At 39.5% G+C, this 21,567-nt stretch overlaps 1 protein-coding gene across 2 annotated transcripts in view; it reads right to left on the bottom strand.

The window, feature by feature from the left end:
* Positions 1-21,567, bottom strand: part of LOC139759076 (uncharacterized) — a 63,066-nt gene that overhangs the window by 14,008 nt on the left and 27,491 nt on the right. For both annotated transcript variants that reach the window (XM_071681017.1, XM_071681016.1), the window contains exons 11-16: positions 17,512-17,684; positions 16,011-16,288; positions 15,193-15,353; positions 12,641-12,810; positions 6,990-7,116; positions 4,030-4,116 (exon numbers count right to left, since the gene is read on the bottom strand). In XM_071681017.1, the coding sequence (XP_071537118.1) occupies positions 4,030-4,116; positions 6,990-7,116; positions 12,641-12,810; positions 15,193-15,353; positions 16,011-16,288; positions 17,512-17,684 (996 nt within the window). The remainder of the gene's footprint in view (positions 1-4,029; positions 4,117-6,989; positions 7,117-12,640; positions 12,811-15,192; positions 15,354-16,010; positions 16,289-17,511; positions 17,685-21,567) is intronic.

The following is a 21,567-nucleotide window of genomic DNA, read 5'->3' as shown; positions in this document are numbered from 1 at the left end:
ATAACCTTGCTCTTATTCACATTTACTCTTAACTTTCTTCTTTCACACACTTTACCAAACTCAGTCACCAGCTTCTGCAGTTTCTCACATGAATCAGCCACCAGCGCTGTATCATCAGCGAACCTTATTCCACCTAAAACAATTCCTTTGTTCCTGAAACCTCTACAAGTACTCATCCTCATCTCCACCAAGCAGCATCAAACATTCCAAAGTCAGGCTATCGCCTGGTGGTACCAAGCCATTATGTCAAAACTGTTCACAGCAACTTTACCTGTACAGTGATGTAGTCCTTCACTATTTTTCAAAGCTCTTTTTTGGAACAATCTTATGCACTGAGTTGAGATGCTGAACAATCTTCGCATTTTTGGCCTTTTACATTGCAAATGTGCTATCAGATGGAGATTAATAGATCTCAGATGAGTAAAATGGCTTTCCTTTATTGTCTCTGCTTTTTGCTACTTCCTAGGATAGTTGTTTTTTCAGCTCTGAATTCCTCAGCCAAATTCAAGATGGTACAGCTGTCCATTGTTATAGTATTACCTTTCTTTAAATGTGGTTTTGTGAGTGTTAGAAATACATCACCTGGGAAGTCATGTACAGTACTTCAAGTGGGATTTTTGCCAGATATGGTTTTCCATAAGAAAATTAGTTTAACCTTATGTCTACAAGGTGCCAGAACATCACCCCAAATTCACCTTACTTTGATGCCATGTACCAAATGCATAGAGATAGCTGTTCATTGATGATGAGATCAAATTCTGGCATACAGCACTTTCAGCAGCTCAGTATTCAAGTACTCAAGCCTAAATCAAAGAGAATTTATTTGTTGGCATATTTCTCTTCAAACTGCAATACTGTCATATCTCATGTTTCATAATCATGGCTGCTCATTAAGCTCTATAGTAAATTTTTCAGGGGTGTATTTTTTGCAACCATAACTCCATGAGCAATATGGAGTCCTCAGAATATTTCTACATCTTCAAGAACAATGCAAAATTTTCATTAATTTTCCCATGAATTTCAGTACAGTTCAGGATTCACTAACATAGGCTCATCAACAAACAACTCATACATAATTAGAAGAATGTTCTGTTCAATAGCATAGCCTCAATGTGGTGTGCACTCAATTTTCTTTAGAATATATTATTCACTATTGGTTTACCTAAATCTCTTTCACCTGTAATCTTTGTCTGTCTCACACCAACACGAGAAGGTTGGATGGTGTACTGAGACTAGCAGAACCTCAAAAAGATACTGTTAACTGGTTCTACCATCAGGAAAAGATCTACAGAGTCCTACTCTTCATCCACTAAATAATCAGTCAATTTCTTGGAGAAGATGCAGCATATCTTGAGCAGTGATATATCCATTTCTACTACACTGTGTTGTTTTATCTCTGTAGAATGCTATAGTCTCATACCTGACAGGTAGCCTGAGATAAGTCACATTTATAAGGAGTAAAAAGCATTGACTTGATTTTTATGTTTGGGGTGAAGAGGGTGGTGAGAGTAAGTGAGCTTGAGAAGGAGACCTGTGTGAGGGAGTACCAGGAGAGACTGAGTACAGAATGGAAAAAGGTGAGAACAATGGAAGTAAGGGGAGTGGGGGAGGAATGGGATGTATTTAGGGAATCAGTGATGGATTGCGCAAAAGATGCTTGTGGCATGAGAAGAGTGGGAGGTGGGTTGATTAGAAAGGGTAGTGAGTGGTGGGATGAAGAAGTAAGAGTATTAGTGAAAGAGAAGAGAGAGGCATTTGGACGATTTTTGCAGGGAAAAAATGCAATTGAGTGGGAGATGTATAAAAGAAAGAGACAGGAGGTCAAGAGAAAGGTGCAAGAGGTGAAAAAAAGGGCAAATGAGAGATGGGGTGAGAGACTATCAGTAAATTTTAGGGAGAATAAAAAGATGTTCTGGAAGGAGGTAAATAAAGTGCGTAACACAAGGGAGCAAATGGGGAGGTGATAACAAGTAGTGGTGATGTGAGAAGGAGATGGAGTGAGTATTTCGAAGGTTTGTTGAATGTGTTTGATGATAGAGTGGCAGATATAGGGTGTTTTGGTCGAGGTGGTGTGCAAAGTGAGAGGGTTAGGGAAAATGATTTGGTAAACAGAGAAGAGGTAGTGAAAGCTTTGCGGAAGATGAAAGCCGGCAAGGCAGCAGGTTTGGATGGTATTGCAGTGGAATTTATTAAAAAAGGGGGTGACTGTATTGTTGACTGGTTGGTAAGGTTATTTAATGTATGTATGACTCATGGTGAGGTGCCTGAGGATTGGCGGAATGCGTGCATAGTGCCATTGTACAAAGGCAAAGGGGATAAGAGTGAGTGCTCAAATTACAGAGGTATAAGTTTGTTGAGTATTCCTGGTAAATTATATGGGAGGGTATTAATTGAGAGGGTGAAGGCATGTACAGAGCATCAGATTGGGGAAGAGCAGTGTGGTTTCAGAAGTGGTAGAGGATGTGTGGATCAGGTGTTTGCTTTGAAGAATGTATGTGAGAAATACTTAGAAAAGCAAATGGATTTGTATGTAGCATTTATGGATCTGGAGAAGGCATATGATAGAGTTGATAGAGATGCTCTGTGGAAGGTATTAAGAATATATGGTGTGGGAGAAAAGTTGTTAGAAGCAGTGAAAAGTTTTTATCGAGGATGTAAGGCATGTGTACGTGTAGGAAGAGAGGAAAGTGATTGGTTCTCAGTGAATGTAGGTTTGCGGCAGGGGTGTGTGATGTCTCCATGGTTGTTTAATTTGTTTATGGATGGGGTTGTTAGGGAGGTAAATGCAAGAGTTTTGGAAAGAGGGGCAAGTATGAAGTCTGTTGGGGATGAGAGAGCTTGGGAAGTGAGTCAGTTGTTGTTCGCTGATGACACAGCGCTGGTGGCTGATTCATGTGTGAAACTGCAGAAGCTGGTGACTGAGTTTGGTAAAGTGTGTGGAAGAAGAAAGTTAAGAGTAAATGTGAATAAGAGCAAGGTTATTAGGTACAGTAGGGTTGAGGGTCAAGTCAATTGGGAGGTGAGTTTGAATGGAGAAAAACTGGAGGAAGTGAAGTGTTTTAGATATCTGGGAGTGGATCTGGCAGCGGATGGAACCATGGAAGCGGAAGTGGATCATAGGGTGGGGGAGGGGGTGAAAATTCTGGGGGCCTTGAAGAATGTGTGGAAGTCGAGAACATTATCTCGGAAAGCAAAAATGGGTATGTTTGAAGGAATAGTGGTTCCAACAATGTTGTATGGTTGCGAGGCGTGGGCTATGGATAGAGTTGTGCGCAGGAGGATGGATGTGCTGGAAATGAGATGTTTGAGGACAATGTGTGGTGTGAGGTGGTTTGATCGAGTGAGTAACGTAAGGGTAAGAGAGATGTGTGGAAATAAAAAGAGCGTGGTTGAGAGAGCAGAAGAGGGTGTTTTGAAGTGGTTTGGGCACATGGAGAGGATGAGTGAGGAAAGATTGACCAAGAGGATATATGTGTCGGAGGTGGAGGGAACAAGGAGAAGAGGGAGACCAAATTGGAGGTGGAAAGATGGAGTGAAAAAGATTTTGTGTGATCGGGGCCTGAACATGCAGGAGGGTGAAAGGAGGGCAAGGAATAGAGTGAATTGGAGTGATGTGGTATACCGGGGCTGACGTGCTGTCAGTGGATTGAATCAAGGCATGTGAAGCGTCTGGGGTAAACCATGGAAAGCTGTGTAGGTATGTATATTTGCGTGTGTGGACGTATGTATATACATGTGTATGGGGGGGGGGGGTTGGGCCATTTCTTTCGTCTGTTTCCTTGCGCTACCTCGCAAACGTGGGAGACAGCGACAAAGTATAAAAAAAAAAAAAAAAAAAAAAAATGTCCTATAAAGTTCTGGACTACTCTACTATTTCATAGAATAATATAAAATAATCTGTGTAATATCCCTCACTTATCAATACATTAATTTTCATCCTTTATCAAAATTTCCAGAAATTATAATGCTTTTTGTTATCACAAAGAACAAGATTGATACGAATATTAGAATTATACAAATTCAACTTACTAAGTAGCATCTCCCCTCTCTTCTTTCTTCTCTTAACAGCTCCTGGCTGTGTCTGTGATTCTCGATATAGCTGCTGAAGTCCATTTTCTGGAAAATTATCAGTTTGCGATGAGAAACCTTTCTAAGATTGACAAGAGATGAAACGAAAACACATGTTTCAATCATCCTAACTAAACATTCAGACAACAAGCATATAAAATAACCCAAATTATCAACAACAACAGAAAGTAATTCTTGTATACAAAATTCCCATTAGAGAGCAAAAGCACAGTGGAGGTTGCTCTACATTATCTTTGAGTCAAACTAAAAAATTTTCATGGCTATCCAAGGCAAATGGGCATCCCATCTTTATGCCAGCCTGCAGAGTTGAGGACCTTAGTTCAACAAAATCAATTTCCTAAAAATGTACACCTTATGGAAGTAGGAATAGAGAGGAAGATATACACATAAAAAATGGATCACATACCCATGATGAAAAACATATCGGTTGGGTGAGATAGGAGTACATCTTAACATCCCACTTATATCCAAGCTAAGAGCAGGTTCCGTCCTACTCTTCACCAACCTCAAAACAAAGTTGAGGGTATGATAGTTCGATAGTTCAAGCATAATCACAAATTGCTCATTGCATGGAGATACAGGTCAAGTACTTGCCCTCTGCCTAGAATCCAGAAGATTCCAGGAAGAGTCACAGACATAATTCATTTTCTTTCTAATTTTTCACAATTCAATTCAGGAATAATAATATTATTGATGGGATCATGGCATCTGTAGCAAATCACCACAAGCATACCAATCAGTTCAAGAAATTTATTGATTGAACAGTCAGAATTGTACTTAAGCACCATACTATGCTAGAATTGTCAATAAGATCTCATGTCTTATCTATGGTACATCCTAAGAGAGCAGCAACAACGAAGCTTTCTGGTACATGATGGTCCAGCTTCTATTTACATTCTGCACTTTGTAAATGTTCCTTATCATAAAAACAAAAAAATATATAGCTATGTTTTATTGTGTTTTTAAACTGCCTTTACGTACCCTTCATGTCAGAAACAGATCGTTAACTATCAGTGCAGCTATATCACACCTTAATAGTTTAGTATAACATATAAACAGGCCATCAGAAGTGGTCTTCCTTTCACACTAACCCTTTTAAGTGTACTATCATATGCTCTCCTTGCAAACTTCCCATCTTGCATTGCATTCTTTTCTACATGCTTAAACCACAACAAAGTATTACATTTCACCCACTCCACCACTCCATAGTTCATTCCCTTTGCATTCCCTGCCATACCACATCTCTCATACACCCACTCATATCTTTCATCATTTCATTTTGTCATACCACATGCTCTTCTCAAGTAGCTCAATTCCACAGCTCAGATTCTTGACCTCTGTGACTCATTCTATGTCCATATTTTCACTGCATAGGTTAGGATCAGGAGGACTATGCCGCCCCTTAATCCTTTCTTCACTTTCATACTTATACCTCTACCTTCCAATATTTTACTAAGGGACCCAATAACTCTTCTATTCTGTACTGCTCTGTCCCTTATCTCTCCATTCATATCATCAAACTTACCCAAGATAGCTCCTAGATACTTTCTACAAACACATTTAGTATACTTTCTTCTTTCACTCTACAGGGTTTTGCAAAACCTATACTTTCACTACATTTCCTTTCAAGCACCATTACTTTACTTTTACTTGAATCTACCTTCAATCGCCTATGCTTACACATATCATAAAACACACTTACAACCTCCAACAACTCCTCTTCACTCTCAGAAGACAACAGAGTATCATCCACGAACAGGTTTGTCACTAGCCACCATACCTCAAAACATTCCATCTCTACACCCATGTTCCCTAGTTTTGCTTTCACCTATCACTCCATCCATATGTATGTTAAAAAGCCATGATGGCATTACACAGCCCTGCCTCACACCCACATATATGCCAAAACTTTCACTCAACTCTCCCTCCACTTTTTCACATGCATTTGCTACTCTATAGAAGACTTTCGCACCATCCAACAGTTGTACCCCAAACAAATATATCCGTAAAACATCCCATAAAGCATTCCACTCAACTCTGTCATATGTAAATTCATATCACGTTTTTTTTTTTTTTTATACTTTGTCGCTGTCTCCCGCGTTTGCGAGGTAGCGCGAGGAAACAGACGAAAGAAATGGCCCAACCCCCATACACACGTACATACACACGTCCACACACGCAAATATACATACCTACACAGCTTTCCATGGTTTACCCCAGACGCTTCACATGCCTTGATTCAATCCTTGTATTAACTTTCTAAAATGGGAAACATATCACATGTATAACACTGAATAATGTAAACATAATAGAGCTAGAGACAGGGTTGCCAAAATGTTATGTGCTAGGGCCATCACATAAATAAATCCAGCCCTAAAGAGATCTGTTGTGACAGATTAATGATCGGAATGTAAAAAAAAAATGTGGAAATGTATTTGCACATATACAGGTTCACTAGGTCTTCTAGCAACTATCAAGACTGTAAAGATATCCCTCATACATATGTAGGATAAACATATTGACAAATAAGAACTCAAATAACAATCACACAATTACAAAATGCAGTAAGGGAATATTCAAGTGTGTTATATGAACTCCTTGGAACAAATGACATACATGCATGGTAGATGTACAAATTCATCTCAGAAAGCATGTAACAGATAAATACATGTACATGCATCTTTCATTTTCAACATTCAGAGCAACCAACCATGATATAAGGATCATTCATATTCTAACAATATCTATAATCATAAAAACAAAAATTTTTAAAATTCAGGCCACAAATCACAATTTTGTTCCATCAGTATCACACACAAAACTCTGAATGTGTGGTAATGCATGCCACATTCATTTTGTATGCAAAATTACCAACAGTTTCTGCCCTTTCTGAAACTTACGTGAGATCAAGGTCAATATATCTATGTGTGGGTGTAGGATAGCAGTAAGCTTCTTCACATCTGTACCATCATTTAGCATGCTGATATCCTTCTCTCTCTTCAAAAATTTTAAAAGAATAAGAGCAATCTGAAAAACAAATCATGCGACCCTTAGCTTTAATGCTGTACTGTATTCTTACGAATAAACTGCTAATTAATCACATGTTTTTGAACTGTTTTATAAGAACTATGTTCATGTCCAAAAATAGCTAATGTACAATATCTATTATATATTTTATTACATATGACTGCCATTTCCTGCGTCAGCAAAGTTAGCCAGGAAACAGACAAAGAAAGATCCATCTGTCCTTGGTGCTACTTTGCTAATGCAGAAAATGGCAAATTTGTGTGAACAAATGTGGCCTTTGTTGTCTTTTCCTAGTGCTACCTTGTGCGCGTGCAGGGGGAGGTGGGTACCATTTCATGTGAGGCGGGGAGGCAATGGGAACGGATGAAGGCATCATGTATGAATTGTACATGTGAATATATATATATATATATATATATATATATATATATATATATATATATATATATATATAGGTTTGCGGCAGGGGTGTGTGATGTCTCCATGGTTGTTTAATTTGTTTATGGATGGGGTTGTAAGGGAGGTAAATGCAAGAGTCCTGGAAAGAGGGGCAAGTATGAAGTCTGTTGGGGATGAGAGAGCTTGGGAAGTGAGTCAGTTGTTGTTCGCTGATGATACAGCGCTGGTGGCTGATTCATGTGAGAAACTGCAGAAGCTGGTGACTGAGTTTGGTAAAGTGTGTGGAAGAAGAAAGTTGAGAGTAAATGTGAATAAGAGCAAGGTTATTAGGTACAGTAGGGGTGAGGGTCAAGTCAATTGGGAGGTGAGTTTGAATGGAGAAAAACTGGAGGAAGTGAAGTGTTTTAGATATCTGGGAGTGGATCTGTCAGCGGATGGAACCATGGAAGCGGAAGTGGATCATAGGGTGGGGGAGGGGGCGAAAATTTTGGGAGCCTTGAAAAATGTGTGGAAGTCGAGAACATTATCTCGGAAAGCAAAAATGGGTATGTTTGAGGGAATAGTGGTTCCAACAATGTTGTATGGTTGCGAGGCGTGGGCTATGGATAGAGATGTGCGCAGGAGGATGGATGTGCTGGAAATGAGATGTTTGAGGACAATGTGTGGTGTGAGGTGGTTTGATCGAGTAAGTAACGTAAGGGTAAGAGAGAGGTGTGGAAATAAAAAGAGCGTGGTTGAGAGAGCAGAAGAGGGTGTTTTGAAATGGTTTGGGCACATGGAGAGAATGAGTGAGGAGAGATTGACCAAGAGGATATATGTGTCGGAGGTGGAGGGAACGAGGAGAAGAGGGAGACCAAATTGGAGGTGGAAAGATGGAGTGAAAAAGATTTTGTGTGATCGGGGCCTGAACATGCAGGAGGGTGAAAGGAGGGCAAGAAATAGAGTGAATTGGAGTCATGTGGTATACAGGGGTTGACGTGCTGTCAGTGGATTGAAGCAAGGCATGTGAAGCGTCTGGGGTAAACCATGGAAAGCTGTGTAGGTATGTATATTTGCGTGTGTGGACGTGTGTATGTACATGTGTATGGGGGGGGGGGGGGGTTGGGCCATTTCTTTCGTCTGTTTCCTTGCGCTACCTCGCAAACGCGGGAGACAGCGACAAAAAAAAAAAAAAAAAAAAAAAAAAAAAAAAAAAAAAAATATATATATATATATATATATATATATATATATAGGTAATATACGTTGAAATGTATAGATATGTATATGTGCATGTATGGGTGTTTATGTATATACATGTGTATGTAGGTGGGTTGGGCCATTCTTTTGTCTGTTTTCTCGCGCTACCTCGCTAACACAGAAGACAGTGACAAAGCATAATAAAAAGATATAATAATAATATATATATACATACACATACATATACATATATACACATGTACATATTCATACTTGCTTGCCTTCATCTATTCCTACCACAACTTCCTGCATCAGTGAAGTAGCGCCAGGAAGCAGACGAAGAAGGGTCACATCAGCTCACATCCATACACAAGCTGTCCTGTGTAATGCAACAAAGCCATAGCTCCCTATCCACATCCAGGCCCCACATACCTTTCCATGGTTTACCCCAGACATTTCACATGCCCTAGCTCAGTCCATTAACAGCAAGTTGACCCCAGCATCCACAATCAAAGTGCCAAATTGAAGGTTTACTTTCAAGCCCCTTTGGCAGTGCCAAAGGCCATTAGAGTTGTGTGGTGGCATCCAGAATCAAAGCGCCAATTTGAAGATTTACTTTGAAGCCCCTTTGGCAGTGCCAAAGGCCATCAGAATGGCATGGCAGCATCCAGAATCAAAGTGCCAAATTGAAGATTTACCTTGAAGCCCCTTTGGTAGCGCCAAAGGCATTAGCGTGGCATGGCGACAACCAGAATCAAAGTGCCAAATTGAAGGTTTACTTTAAAGCCCCACTAATGGTGCCAAAGGCCATCAATAAAAAATAACAACACCAAAATATTCCAAAGCCTATCATATGGACACAAAGAAAATGTTTGATAAGCATAAGTTGAAAATACAAGTTCAGTTCATCTGTAAATCTTGAACAAAGTTTCTTAAATGTATCATACCGAGAGAGAAAGAAATGAAGTTACAATTGATTTTACAGCAGGTGTATCATGGAAAAGAATACTAAACAGTGAGAAATATGGATTTTGAAAGTAGAGAAGCATGGGATACTTTTCTTGGATATGTACCAGTCAAGACCCTTCCTAGCCCTGTCTAGTCCAAGCATCATATTTGCAGGCCTACCCTTAGCCAGTAACCAACCATCACAAGACTGATATCACTGACTTGCTTCTCACCAGCTACTTGAAGCTTACACATTTCACAGATCATAGGTGCCAACCAAGGCAGTCATAAAAGGTGGAGGGAAAGTTTTTTGTGTGGAAAAAAATAATTTGCCCTTCAAAGTGATAAAATCAAGAAAAATTGCTTGCAGGACACCACCTCAAAGAAATAACTTATTCAACTTTCCAAATCCAGATTTCTCTCTGTAGCTTATCCTACGAGCATTGGAGTATATGCACATGTATGCTGGTGGTTACACAAAAGCTTTCAGAGTATTAATCAAGACCAAAACAACTTCCAAAGTGAATTAGAAGGACAATAGAAAAAGGTTTTCCATAAAAATGGAATCAACAGAACCACTGTCAAAACAGCAGAACACTTTGTTACCTACCCATCATTCTTGTGCAGTGGCCCTCTAATCTCTGTATCAAAAAAAAAAAGTTACTACAGTAATAGACCATTTCACTCTAAACAAAACTGAGGTTTTGGTTAATCTAAACCCATAGAAAAGACAAGTTGTACTTTCTAAAAGAAGCATGAAAATTATTAGCTCTCCAAAGCTGCAAGAAATAAATTCATGCAAGATGTTGAAGAGATAAGTGCCTGAAAAATACTACATTATAGAAGATCTAAGACTGAAAGCTCTCACTTGGGCTGCAGGGAAAAAGCAAAACCTGACTCCAGAGAAGGGAACAGAGAAGTAAATCTCAAATTATACCTGTTAGGAAGAAAACCTAAACTCAAATATAGAGGTTCTTGAAAGGTACTCTCAAAATGCAAAAGCAATTCTAACAATGTCCTAAGGAGACAAGGGCTAGAGAAATCTAATGAAGCTCAAGTTACTTTCAAGACATAAAATTCTCCAGGAGAGACAGTTATTTCTGGCCAACCTGTATTGATGTTTTTTTTTTTTTTTTTTTTTTTTTGCTTTGTCGCTGTCTCCCGCATTTGCGAGGTAGCGCAAGGAAACAGACGAAAGAAATGGCCCAACCCACCCCCATACACATGTATATACATACGTCCACACACGCAAATATACATACCTACACAGCTTTCCATGGTTTACCCCAGACGCTTCACATGCCCTGATTCAATCCACTGACAGCACGTCAACCCCGGTATACCACATCGCTCCAATTCACTCTATTCCTTGCCCTCCTTTCACCCTCCTGCATGTTCAGGCCCCGATCACACAAAATCTTTTTCACTCCATCTTTCCACCTCCAATTTGGTCTCCCTCTTCTCCTCGTTCCCTCCACCTCTGACACATATATCCTCTTGGTCAACCTTTCCTCACTCATTCTCTCCATGTGCCCAAACCATTTCAAAACACCCTCTTCTGCTCTCTCAACCACGCTCTTTTTATTTCCACACATCTCTCTTACCCTTACGTTACTTACTCGATCAAACCACCTCACACCACACATTGTCCTCAAACATCTCATTTCCAGCACATCCATCCTCCTGCGCACCACTCTATCCATAGCCCACGCCTCGCAACCATACAACATTGTTGGAACCACTATTCCTTCAAACATACCCATTTTTGCTTTCCGAGATAATGTTCTCGACTTCCACGCATTCTTCAAGGCTCCCAGAATTTTCGCCCCCTCCCCCACCCTATGATCCACTTCCGCTTCCATGGTTCCATCCGCTGCCAGATCCACTCCCAGATATCTAAAACACTTTACTTCCTCCAGTTTTTCTCCATTCGAACTCACCTCCCAATTGACTTGACCCTCAACCCTACTGTACCTAATAACCTTGCTCTTATTCACATTTACTCTTAACTTTCTTCTTTCACACACTTTACCAAACTCAGTCACCAGCTTCTGCAGTTTCTCACACTTGCAAAAGTCATGTATAATATTAAATGCTAACATGTTCCTAACCTTTGCCTTTAAAAGGTTTGAGAAACACTATAGATATAAAATCTAGAATCTATGACTGAGGTGGAGGAACCCCAGTCATAGGGGGTCTAGAAAAGACTCAGGCATAAACTAAGGCATCAGCATAGGTGAAGGAGCCTCTGGCATGATGTTGTCCCACTAGAGACTACAAGCATTATCAAGCCCTGGAGAAACCAGTTATATAAGAAGAATCTTTTCCATTAAAAAAAAAAATGGGGAAAAGCAATTTACTTTCGGTAAATCCCAGCCAAGAATTAAAATCTGTTTTAATTGATCTTACTTCTAAACTGCAAAAAAAAATGGTTCTGGGGGCACAGAGATCCACTGGAGTACCATCCCAAAAGGCCTGCTAGTTAGCTGCAACTGCTGAATGTAAGGTTAGTGATAGGTTAGGATCAATAACATAAACAAAAGGTAGTGGGTTACAGGATTCTGACTCCTGGGGGTCAGGATATTCTCTAAAGATTGTGGGACAAACCAAAACTCACTCACAAGGACTTATATAAGAGATTTTGTGAAAAGGCTGGCCGAGAAAGTAGCACTCACCGCATAAGATCAAGAGTTATGAAGAGCAAGTCATGTGTGTAACTTGCTGTGTGTGTTGAGACAGTTTATTTGTAGACTGAAAGCTAGCAACCCATGAGTGAGTGAGACAGAGAGAAAAACAGATACCCGAGTGAGAGTAGTGAAACTTACTAGCTAACGAATTGCTGACTCACCGCACAGCCATCACTAACTCCCCTCCAATACCCAGGCTGGTAGTACTGGTAACACTTCCTTGGTTAGTGGCTGCCTACCACCTACTACACAGAGAGAAAAAACTCACTAAAAGAATATTACAAAGAAAAGTGAAAAAATATAACACTCACAGCTTTAATAGGTGGTGGAGGACGAATATGAATTACATGCATCAAATGCATTTTGAGTTTCAAAAGAAATGTCTCCATTGATTCACACCTAGATTCCTCATCAGCCTCCTGAAATTCTTCTATGGTTGATGAAGCTGCTGATATTATCTTCAGATATACATCATCAGTTTCTGTGGGAAAAATTTTGATTAAACAGTTTGTTGCTCTATCCTAAAATCTCAGGAATGAAAATTTTGGTAAAATAAAAATCACAGCATGCTGAAATGTACAGTAAAACCTCTCCATAAATTAATTAAGTCACAGTGATGTTTCATTGAGTATAGATCACATGATATACTTTTCATCAAAAAAATTATGTAGGATATAAGCAGAGCATGGTTTACAAAAGTTTTGAAACATGTACATCTTAATTTTGCCCAAAGTATGGGTATATAAAAAAATATCCATGGGATGGGAGAGAGAAAACTACCCTTACATTAACTTTGTGTCATAGATGGTGACTAAAATGGGAGGACTAGAGGAACAAGAAACCCTCTCCTTGTATTTCAATATCTAAAAGATAGAATAGAAAAGGAGCCAGTTGAGGTGTTTCCCTCTAAGGTTTAGACTTCAACTCTTAATGCTGACTGAAGGATTAGTCTTCTAATCTTGACACTACCTTGCCTACAAACGAAATAATGACTACACATGAGAGAGAGAAAGAACATGAAAAGAATTCAAAATACAACAGATCACACAAACTGTACATGGATAATATGAAAAATTCATCTTTACCTTTCAAACAGGCAACTTACAATTTACAAAGTACTATTGATAAAGTTTTTTCATACCTGTTCGCCGTTGCCTGTGTTAGCAAGGTAGCACCTGGAACACACGAAGAAAAGGCCTCATTCCCTCACATTGATTTTCTTGCTGTCAAGTGTATGCACTGAAACTAAACCCCCCAATCCACAACCAGGCCCTATAGACCTTTCCATGCTTTCCCCTGGTTCAGTCCACTTTACTCCAAGCAAGCCTTGAATGTTCAGGCTGCTACAACTTGGCCTCCTCCTCCTCATCCTTGTCCTCTCCACTTCTGATGCATATATCTTCTTTGTCAACCTCTCATCTCCCATGTGTCAAAGATGGCGACTTGGAGGGGCATAAACATGTGGTTGGAAATCATCCCTTCCTGCATTACTTTCCAAAAAAATACAGAGCAAGGAGCCAAGTGAGGATTTTTCCCTCTAAGACTCTGTCATCTGTCCTTGGTGCTACCTCACTCATGCGGGAAATATATAAAAAAGTTCAACAGTTGTGGAGACTTTTGCCATGGCCACCCCTAGAGGGAGCTCTAAAAGGGAATGGATATCAGAGATAAATATATACATATAAGCAAATGAGGCCTTTTCTTCCTCTGTTCTTAGCACTTCCTTACTAATATGGAAAATGGTGAGCAAGTATGAAAAAAAGAAAGAATAAATATACACAGGCACTACTGGGCCTTTAAGAACATTAGGTAGAAGCTTCTGATAACAATGGGCTAGAGTTGCCCTCTGCCAGTGGCCTGTTAAAGTGAGATACTAGAGGTTAAAAATGGTACTGGAGTTCACCAGTTACAGAGACTTTCCCTGTAGCATCTCCTTTGGGTGTTCTCAGAGGAAACAGGCATCAGAGATATAGATAGATAGTTACTGTGTTCCATCTGCACAAAGATTATACTTAAAAGTGAAAAGTCAGCTTCAAAGAAGTTATATCACTGGAAGTGCAGTCTCATTAAAGAACTCACTCTAAAGGAGTCTACTATTTCCCTTCTACTGAAAGCAGTGAACCCTTGAGCAGCTGGAGCCTTAAAAAGGTCCTGGATAACACCATGACTCTCATAGAAACTGGTCCAGGGGTAATGCAGAAGGTAAGGTGTGGGCATGTGAGAAAAGGTAGTAAGTGGTAGGATGTGGAAGATGTCAGCGAAAGAAGAAATAGAGATGTTTGGGCTTACCTACAAGAAAGAAGAGGAATAGACTGGTAGATGTACAAGAGAAAGCAGCAGGAGGGCAAAATGAAGGTGCAAGTGCTTAAAAAGAGGGCATACGAAATTTGGGTTCAAAGATACTCAGCAAACTTTAGAGAGAATTAGAAAATGGTCTCAAAGGAGATAATTAATGCAAGAACTATGGGAGCCAATGGTAGCACTAGTGAAGGTAACAGAGTAGTGGTAATGGGCAAGGAAGATGTGAGTGGAGACAGAGTGAGTATTTTGAGAGACTGGTAATGTGTTATAAGACAGTGAGTAACCTATGAGTATTAATGATTATCTTTATGTATTTGATACCTATATAAGTTTATGTATACCAGAATATCGAAAATTTTTGTACATGAGAAAAAGTGCAACTGTAAAAATAGGCACAAATTTTGTATCATGTGCTTATTACACTACTATAAATATTCAATCATAAAGGTGTCGCTATAGGAAAATGTTTAAGTAGGACTTTCTTCTATAATCAATAACTAAGTTTCCAATGATTAATCATTATATATAATTGCTATGGAGAAACTGCCAATACATAACTCACCTGTAAATTCAGCCTGAGATATTACAGTTCTCAATTCATTCATCTTGTCCGTATACGGGTAAAGTTTATACACCTCTCTGTCCTTTTTCAAAGCCTCGGCTTTTTTCTTATAAATTTTTTTGAGTAGGTAGTAATATTGCCGGCATTCTTCAGCAGTATACCTGTATGTTATATCAAGTGATGAGAGATTCTTCAATTTTCTTTTATCTACATTCTTTACAACTACAACTAATGTAAAGAAGTGTGAACCTATCAAATTTCAATAAAACTTATAGTATGACACATCACCACATCTAGTGAAAAGGACCTTGATGACAGTTACACCATATTTCATTATCATTGGGAGTACAGCCTTAATAATGACCTTATCACTACAAAAGAGTCTACATTTCCCTGCTACTGGAAATAATGCAACCTGGGCAGTAGGAACCTTCAGAGAGGTCCTAAGTAACACCAGGATTCTTTCATAGAAATTGGTCCTGCAGTAGTTATAGATATATGGGGATCATATTTCATGAAAATAATGAAGAGTAATATCAATTCCATACTTAAACATTCCTTTTCTGTTAGCATTATCAAGAAGCCTAAAACCTTTTGAAGTTTACAACATTACATGAAAGTTTCTGATAAAATTCAACGTATCACTTTTAAAGGCTGAAGTAAATTCCTCAATACCATTTCCCACCATTTGTAGGACAGCACCCTCCCAAAACAGGATTCACTAAGTTTGGAGTCTTCAACAATAACAATGATGAAAATTAAAAAAGATAAAGAATTACTAAACATTAATACTATAAAAATTATGCAGGTATCTTTACCTGTATCCAAGATTTTCCATTTCATCACTGATTATATTAAATGTGTTCTCAGTAAGTAGCTTGGCTCCCTCTTGGCAGTAATGTATGATAAGGTCAAGTAAACAGTGTGCAGCAGAATGACTCCAATATGGCACTAGGTGAGAAATCAATGTCGATGGTGACTCTGGTGAAAAGCATAGGGTATGCTCAGTTTCTTCCAAAAATTCCATCTCTGCTCTGAAGGAGAAAGGGTTTTGTCTCTTATATCCCTGTCGTAGTAACGCTATATGTTCTTCTATCTGGAAATATAAAAGTGGTATTTTCATTTTGTTTTACCCTCATTATTCCAGACAAACAAAAGTTACACTTTCTCATCTGTGCTCTGGACACCAGCCATACCTTTAACATAACAAACATGGATTCAACACATCACAAGACCCCCTTTGGATTCAAAGATAAGACTTTCAAAGTTAAGTCAAGGAAAATCATCCTCACTCTTTACACTTCACTGGTGTGTCCAAATCGTGAATGCTGTATTCAGTTTTGGTAACCTTACTAAAAAAAAAAAAAAAAAAGCCATAGAAAGGATAGAGTACAGAGTCAAGTTACCCATATGACTCCTTGACTGCAAAACAATTCCTTGAGAGTTGAATAAATGACTTAAATCTATCTAGCTTAGAAAAGAGAAGATTATGAGGTGTTTTAATTCAGGCATTTAAAATCATCAAAGGCTTCCATAACTTTAATCGAAGCAGCTACTTAAGACTTGATTCATCTGATTATACTTGTTGTAATGGATACAAACTCATGGGCACACAATTTACCTCATATGAATCCATGTACTTTATCTTCAACAGGAATGTTCATATATGGAATGTTTTACCAAACAGAATGGCTGAAGTAAGTACCATAGAAAATATCAAGAAGACCTGATTTGTTTTTCACTTCAAGTTCACCACTAACATTATTTGGGCCTCCCTAGTTACATAAACAGTTTGCATGTTTTGTCTTTTTTGAAACATCTGTATAACTTCCATGCTGAAGACAAAGAACATTTACTCTTAAAATGTCCTGCACTCCCATCACATGGACGTACAGGCAACATCACCACACTCCTTAACCTATGGTCCCTCCCAAAGGACATAGCTGGCTTTCTGAACACTGTGGGAACTCCACAAAAGGAACTTCTGGGACAGGAAGATAAAAGTAAGGTAAAAAAATCATACAATTCTAGGGCCCCTTTCAAAAAGAGGTCTTGGGACAAAAACCCCAGGACATGTCACCCTGCAGCTCCAAAGCTGCACTACAACCAGTGGTAAGGCCAAGATGAACCCCATGAAAGCAAGAAGTTCTTTGACAAAACTGTACTCTCTTTCATCAACTGACAATGATGTGCTCTAACCAAGGGTGAGATTTCTGTCAGTGAATAACCTTAACTGAAATAAAAAATCATTCCAGTTACTGAACGGCAGGAAAAGTTTATAAATATTCACTGCATAGCTTAGTTTAGTGGTTTACATACCTCATATGGTTGTTTGAAGAAGTTGTATGTGGAAAAGAGGTCTTTAGCCAGCTGGACCCAGAGTTCTTCTAGAGGAGGCTGGTCACCATTCCTTAAGTGATCAATCAATACTTGAGGATAAAGAGTAAGAACTGCTCGAGACTCATCATTGCTCCACATTATCTGAGCTTTCACTGAAATAATGCATCAAGGTTAGAGAGGGACTCCAAAGAAAATTTAACTAAAATATATACATATCCCAGTTACTGTCAAATAACTAACTAGTTCAGATGGGTTACTGGTGATCTATGAAATTTAAAAAACAATAAGTTCACCAAATCTAACAAATAATGTACACATAATAATGTATATTTCTCCAATAACTGAGAATACTTATTTTGAGTTTCACATTATTTTCCACTGAAAGTAAACACAAAATGCTCAGAAAACCATTTCAAGAGCTCTTGTCAGTGAAACAACTTCCAATCAATATGTGCATGCTACAATGAACAAACTGCCACATGGCATCAAAAGCAGTCAGGGGAAATCACAGAGAGGTCAGTGGGGCTTAGGTGTGGGTAAGGGGCTCTTTTTTCAGTGAATGATACATAAAAGCAAGAGAGTGGATGTAGTGGATGTGAACAAATGAGGCTATTTTTTGCCCATTCATAATACTGCATTGTTATGTGGAAAACGGTGAAAATCTATGTGTGGAAAAAAAAGTACTGATGACACTAACCTGTCCTCAGTCAAGCTGCATAAATTCAAAACGTTTGACCTACTTATCATTCCTGACTAAAAAAATCAGCATTTCAAGAGAAACCTTTCTCAGATAAAATGTAAATAAGAGTAACCAAAGCTACTTAATGCAACCATACATATGCATGTTTTTTCATACATTCGCTATTTCCAGTGTGTGGAAGGTAGCATCCAGAACAGATGCTCGAGTCTTACAAGAAAAAACTTCCTCACTTGGGTCCCTCCTCTGTTTGATCCTTTGGAAAGTAATACAAGAGGGAAAGATTTCCAGCTCCCTGCTCCCACCTACTATTTGCCTTCTATGACTTGCAGGAGATATATGAGCAATATTCTTTCTTCCCTAACCCTAGTAATGAAAGGGTAAGAGATGTGTGGAAATAAAAAGAGTGTGGTTGAGAGAGCAGAAGGTGTGTTTAAATGGTTTGGACATATAGAGAGAATGAGTGAGGTAAGATTGACAAAGAGGATATCAGTGTCAGAATGGAGTGAACAAGGAGAAGCACGAGACCAAATTGGAGGTGGAAGGATGGAGTAAAAATGATTTTGAGAGATTGGGACATGAACATACAGGAGGGTGACAGGCATGCAAGGAATAGAGTGGACTGGAACAATATGGCAACAAACGGAACCAGGGCATGTGAAGCATCTGGGGTAAACCATGGAAAGGTCTGCAGGGCCTGGATGTGGATAGGGAGCTGTGGTTTTGGTGCATTACACATGACAGCTAAAGACTGAGTGTGAATAAATGAGGCCATTTTTGTCTGTTTTCCTGGCGCTACCTCGCCGAAGAGTGGGGCAGCAATGCTGCTTCCTGTGGGGCGGGGTTACAACAGGAATGGATGAAGGCAAGCAAATATGAATATGTAAATGTGTATATATGTATATGTCTGTGTATGTGTATGTATATGTATGTATACATTGATATGTATATGTATGTATGTACCTGTGCATGTATGGACCTTCATCCATTCCCGTCGCCACCCTGCCACATATGAAATAGCATCCCCCCCCTCCAGCTAGGTTTAATTTTATTTATTATCCTTAACCACCATCTCCCACATTAGCAAGGTAGCGCAAGAAAACAGACAAGGAATGTCCCAACCCACCCACATACATATGTATGTACATAAACACCCACACGCGCACATATACATACATATACATTTCAATGTATACATACATATACATACATACACATGTACTTATCAATACTTGCAAATCCATTCCTGTTGCCACCCCGCCACACACAAAATAGCATCCCGCTCCCCCCTCTTCCAGTGAGGCAGCACCAGGAACAGACAAAAAAGGCCACATTCATTCACACTTACTCTCTCACTGTCATATTGTAATGCAATGAAACCACAGCTCCCTTTCCACATCCAAGCCCCACAGACCTTTCGATGATTTACCCCAGACGCTTCACATGCCCTGGTTCAATCCACTGATGGCACGTCAACCCCGGTATACCACATCATTCCAATTCACTCTATTCCTTGCACGCCTTTCATCCTCCTGTATGTTCAGGCCTCAATCACTCAAAATCTTTTTCACTTCATCCTTCTACCTCCAATTTGGTCTTCAGCTTCTTCTTCCCTCCACCTCTGACACATATATCATCTTTTCAATCTTTCCTCACTCATTATCTCCATGTGACCAAACCATTTCAATGCACCCTCTTCTGCTCTCTCAACCACACTTTTTTTATTACCACACATCTCTTATCCTTTCATTACTTACTTGATCCAACCACCTCACACCACATATTGTCCTCAAACATTTCTTTCAACACATCCACCCTCCTCTGAACAACCCTATCCATAGCCCACACCTCGCAACCATATAACATTGTTGGAACCACTATTCCTTCAAACATACCCATTTCTGCTCTCTGAGATAATGTTCTCACCTTCCACACATTCTTCAACGCTTCTAGAACCTTCGACCCCTCACCCACCCTGTGACTCACTTCCGCTTCCATGGTTCCATCCGCTGCCAAATCCACTTCCACATAACTAAAACACTTCACTTCCTCCAGTTTTTCTCCATTCAAACTTACCTCCCAAATAACTTGTCCCTCAACCCTACTGAACCTAACAACCTCACTTTTGTTCACATTTACTCTCAACTTTCTTCTTTCACACACTTTACCAAACTCAGTCACCAACTTCTGAAGTTTCTCACCCAAATCAGCCATCAGCACTGTACCATCAGCAAACAACAACTCGCTCACTTCCCAAGCCCTCGCATCCACAACACACTGCATACTTGCCTCTCTCTCCAAAACTCTTGCATTCACCTCCCTAACAATCCCATCCGTAAAGAAATTTAACAGCCATGGAGACATTGCGCACCCCTTCCGCAAACCAACATTCACCGAGAACCAACCACTTTCCTCTCTACTTGTACACATGCCTTACATCCTCGATAAAAACTTTTCACTGCTTAAAGCAACTTACCTCCCACACCATATAACTCTTAATATCTTCCACAAGCATCTCTATCCACTCTATCATATGCTTTCTCCAGATCCATAAATGCTACATACAAATCCATCTGTTTTTCTAAGTATTTCTCACATACATTCTTCAAAGCAAACACCTGATCCACACATCCTCTACCACTTCTGAAACCACACTGCACTTCCCCAATCTGATGCTCTGTACATGCCTTTACCCTCTCAAGCAATACCCTCCATTATAACTTACCAGGAATACTCAACAAACTTATACCTCTGTAATTTAAACACTCATCCCTTATCCCCTTTGCCTTATACAATGGCACTACGCATGCATTCTGCCAATCCTCAGGCACCTCACCATGAAGCATACATACATTGAATATCCTTACCAACTGGTCAACAACAGTCACCCCCCTTTTTTAATAAATTCCACTGCAATACCATCCAAACCCACTGCCTTGCTGGCTTTCATCTTCCACAAAGCTTTCACTACCTCTTCTCTGTTTACCAAACCAATCTCCCTGACCCTATCACTTTGCACACCACCCTGAACAGAACACCTCATATCTGCCACTCTATCATGAAACACATTCAACAAACCTCAAAATACTCACTCCATCTCCCTCTCACTTCACCAATACTTGTTATATATTTTTACTTTATCATACTTTGTCGCTGTCTCCCGCGTTAGCGAGGTAGCGCAAGGAAACAGACAAAAGAATGGCCACATACACATGTATATACATACATGCCCTCACACGCTCATATACATATCTATACATTTCAATGTATACATACATATACATACAAAGACATATGCATATATACACATGTACATATGCGTACTTGCTGCCTTCATC

Source organism: Panulirus ornatus, chromosome 32 (assembly GCF_036320965.1).
Source record: "Panulirus ornatus isolate Po-2019 chromosome 32, ASM3632096v1, whole genome shotgun sequence".
In the NCBI taxonomy this organism is placed as follows: Eukaryota; Metazoa; Arthropoda; class Malacostraca; order Decapoda; family Palinuridae; genus Panulirus; species Panulirus ornatus.
This window is presented reverse-complemented; position numbering and strand designations above follow the sequence as displayed.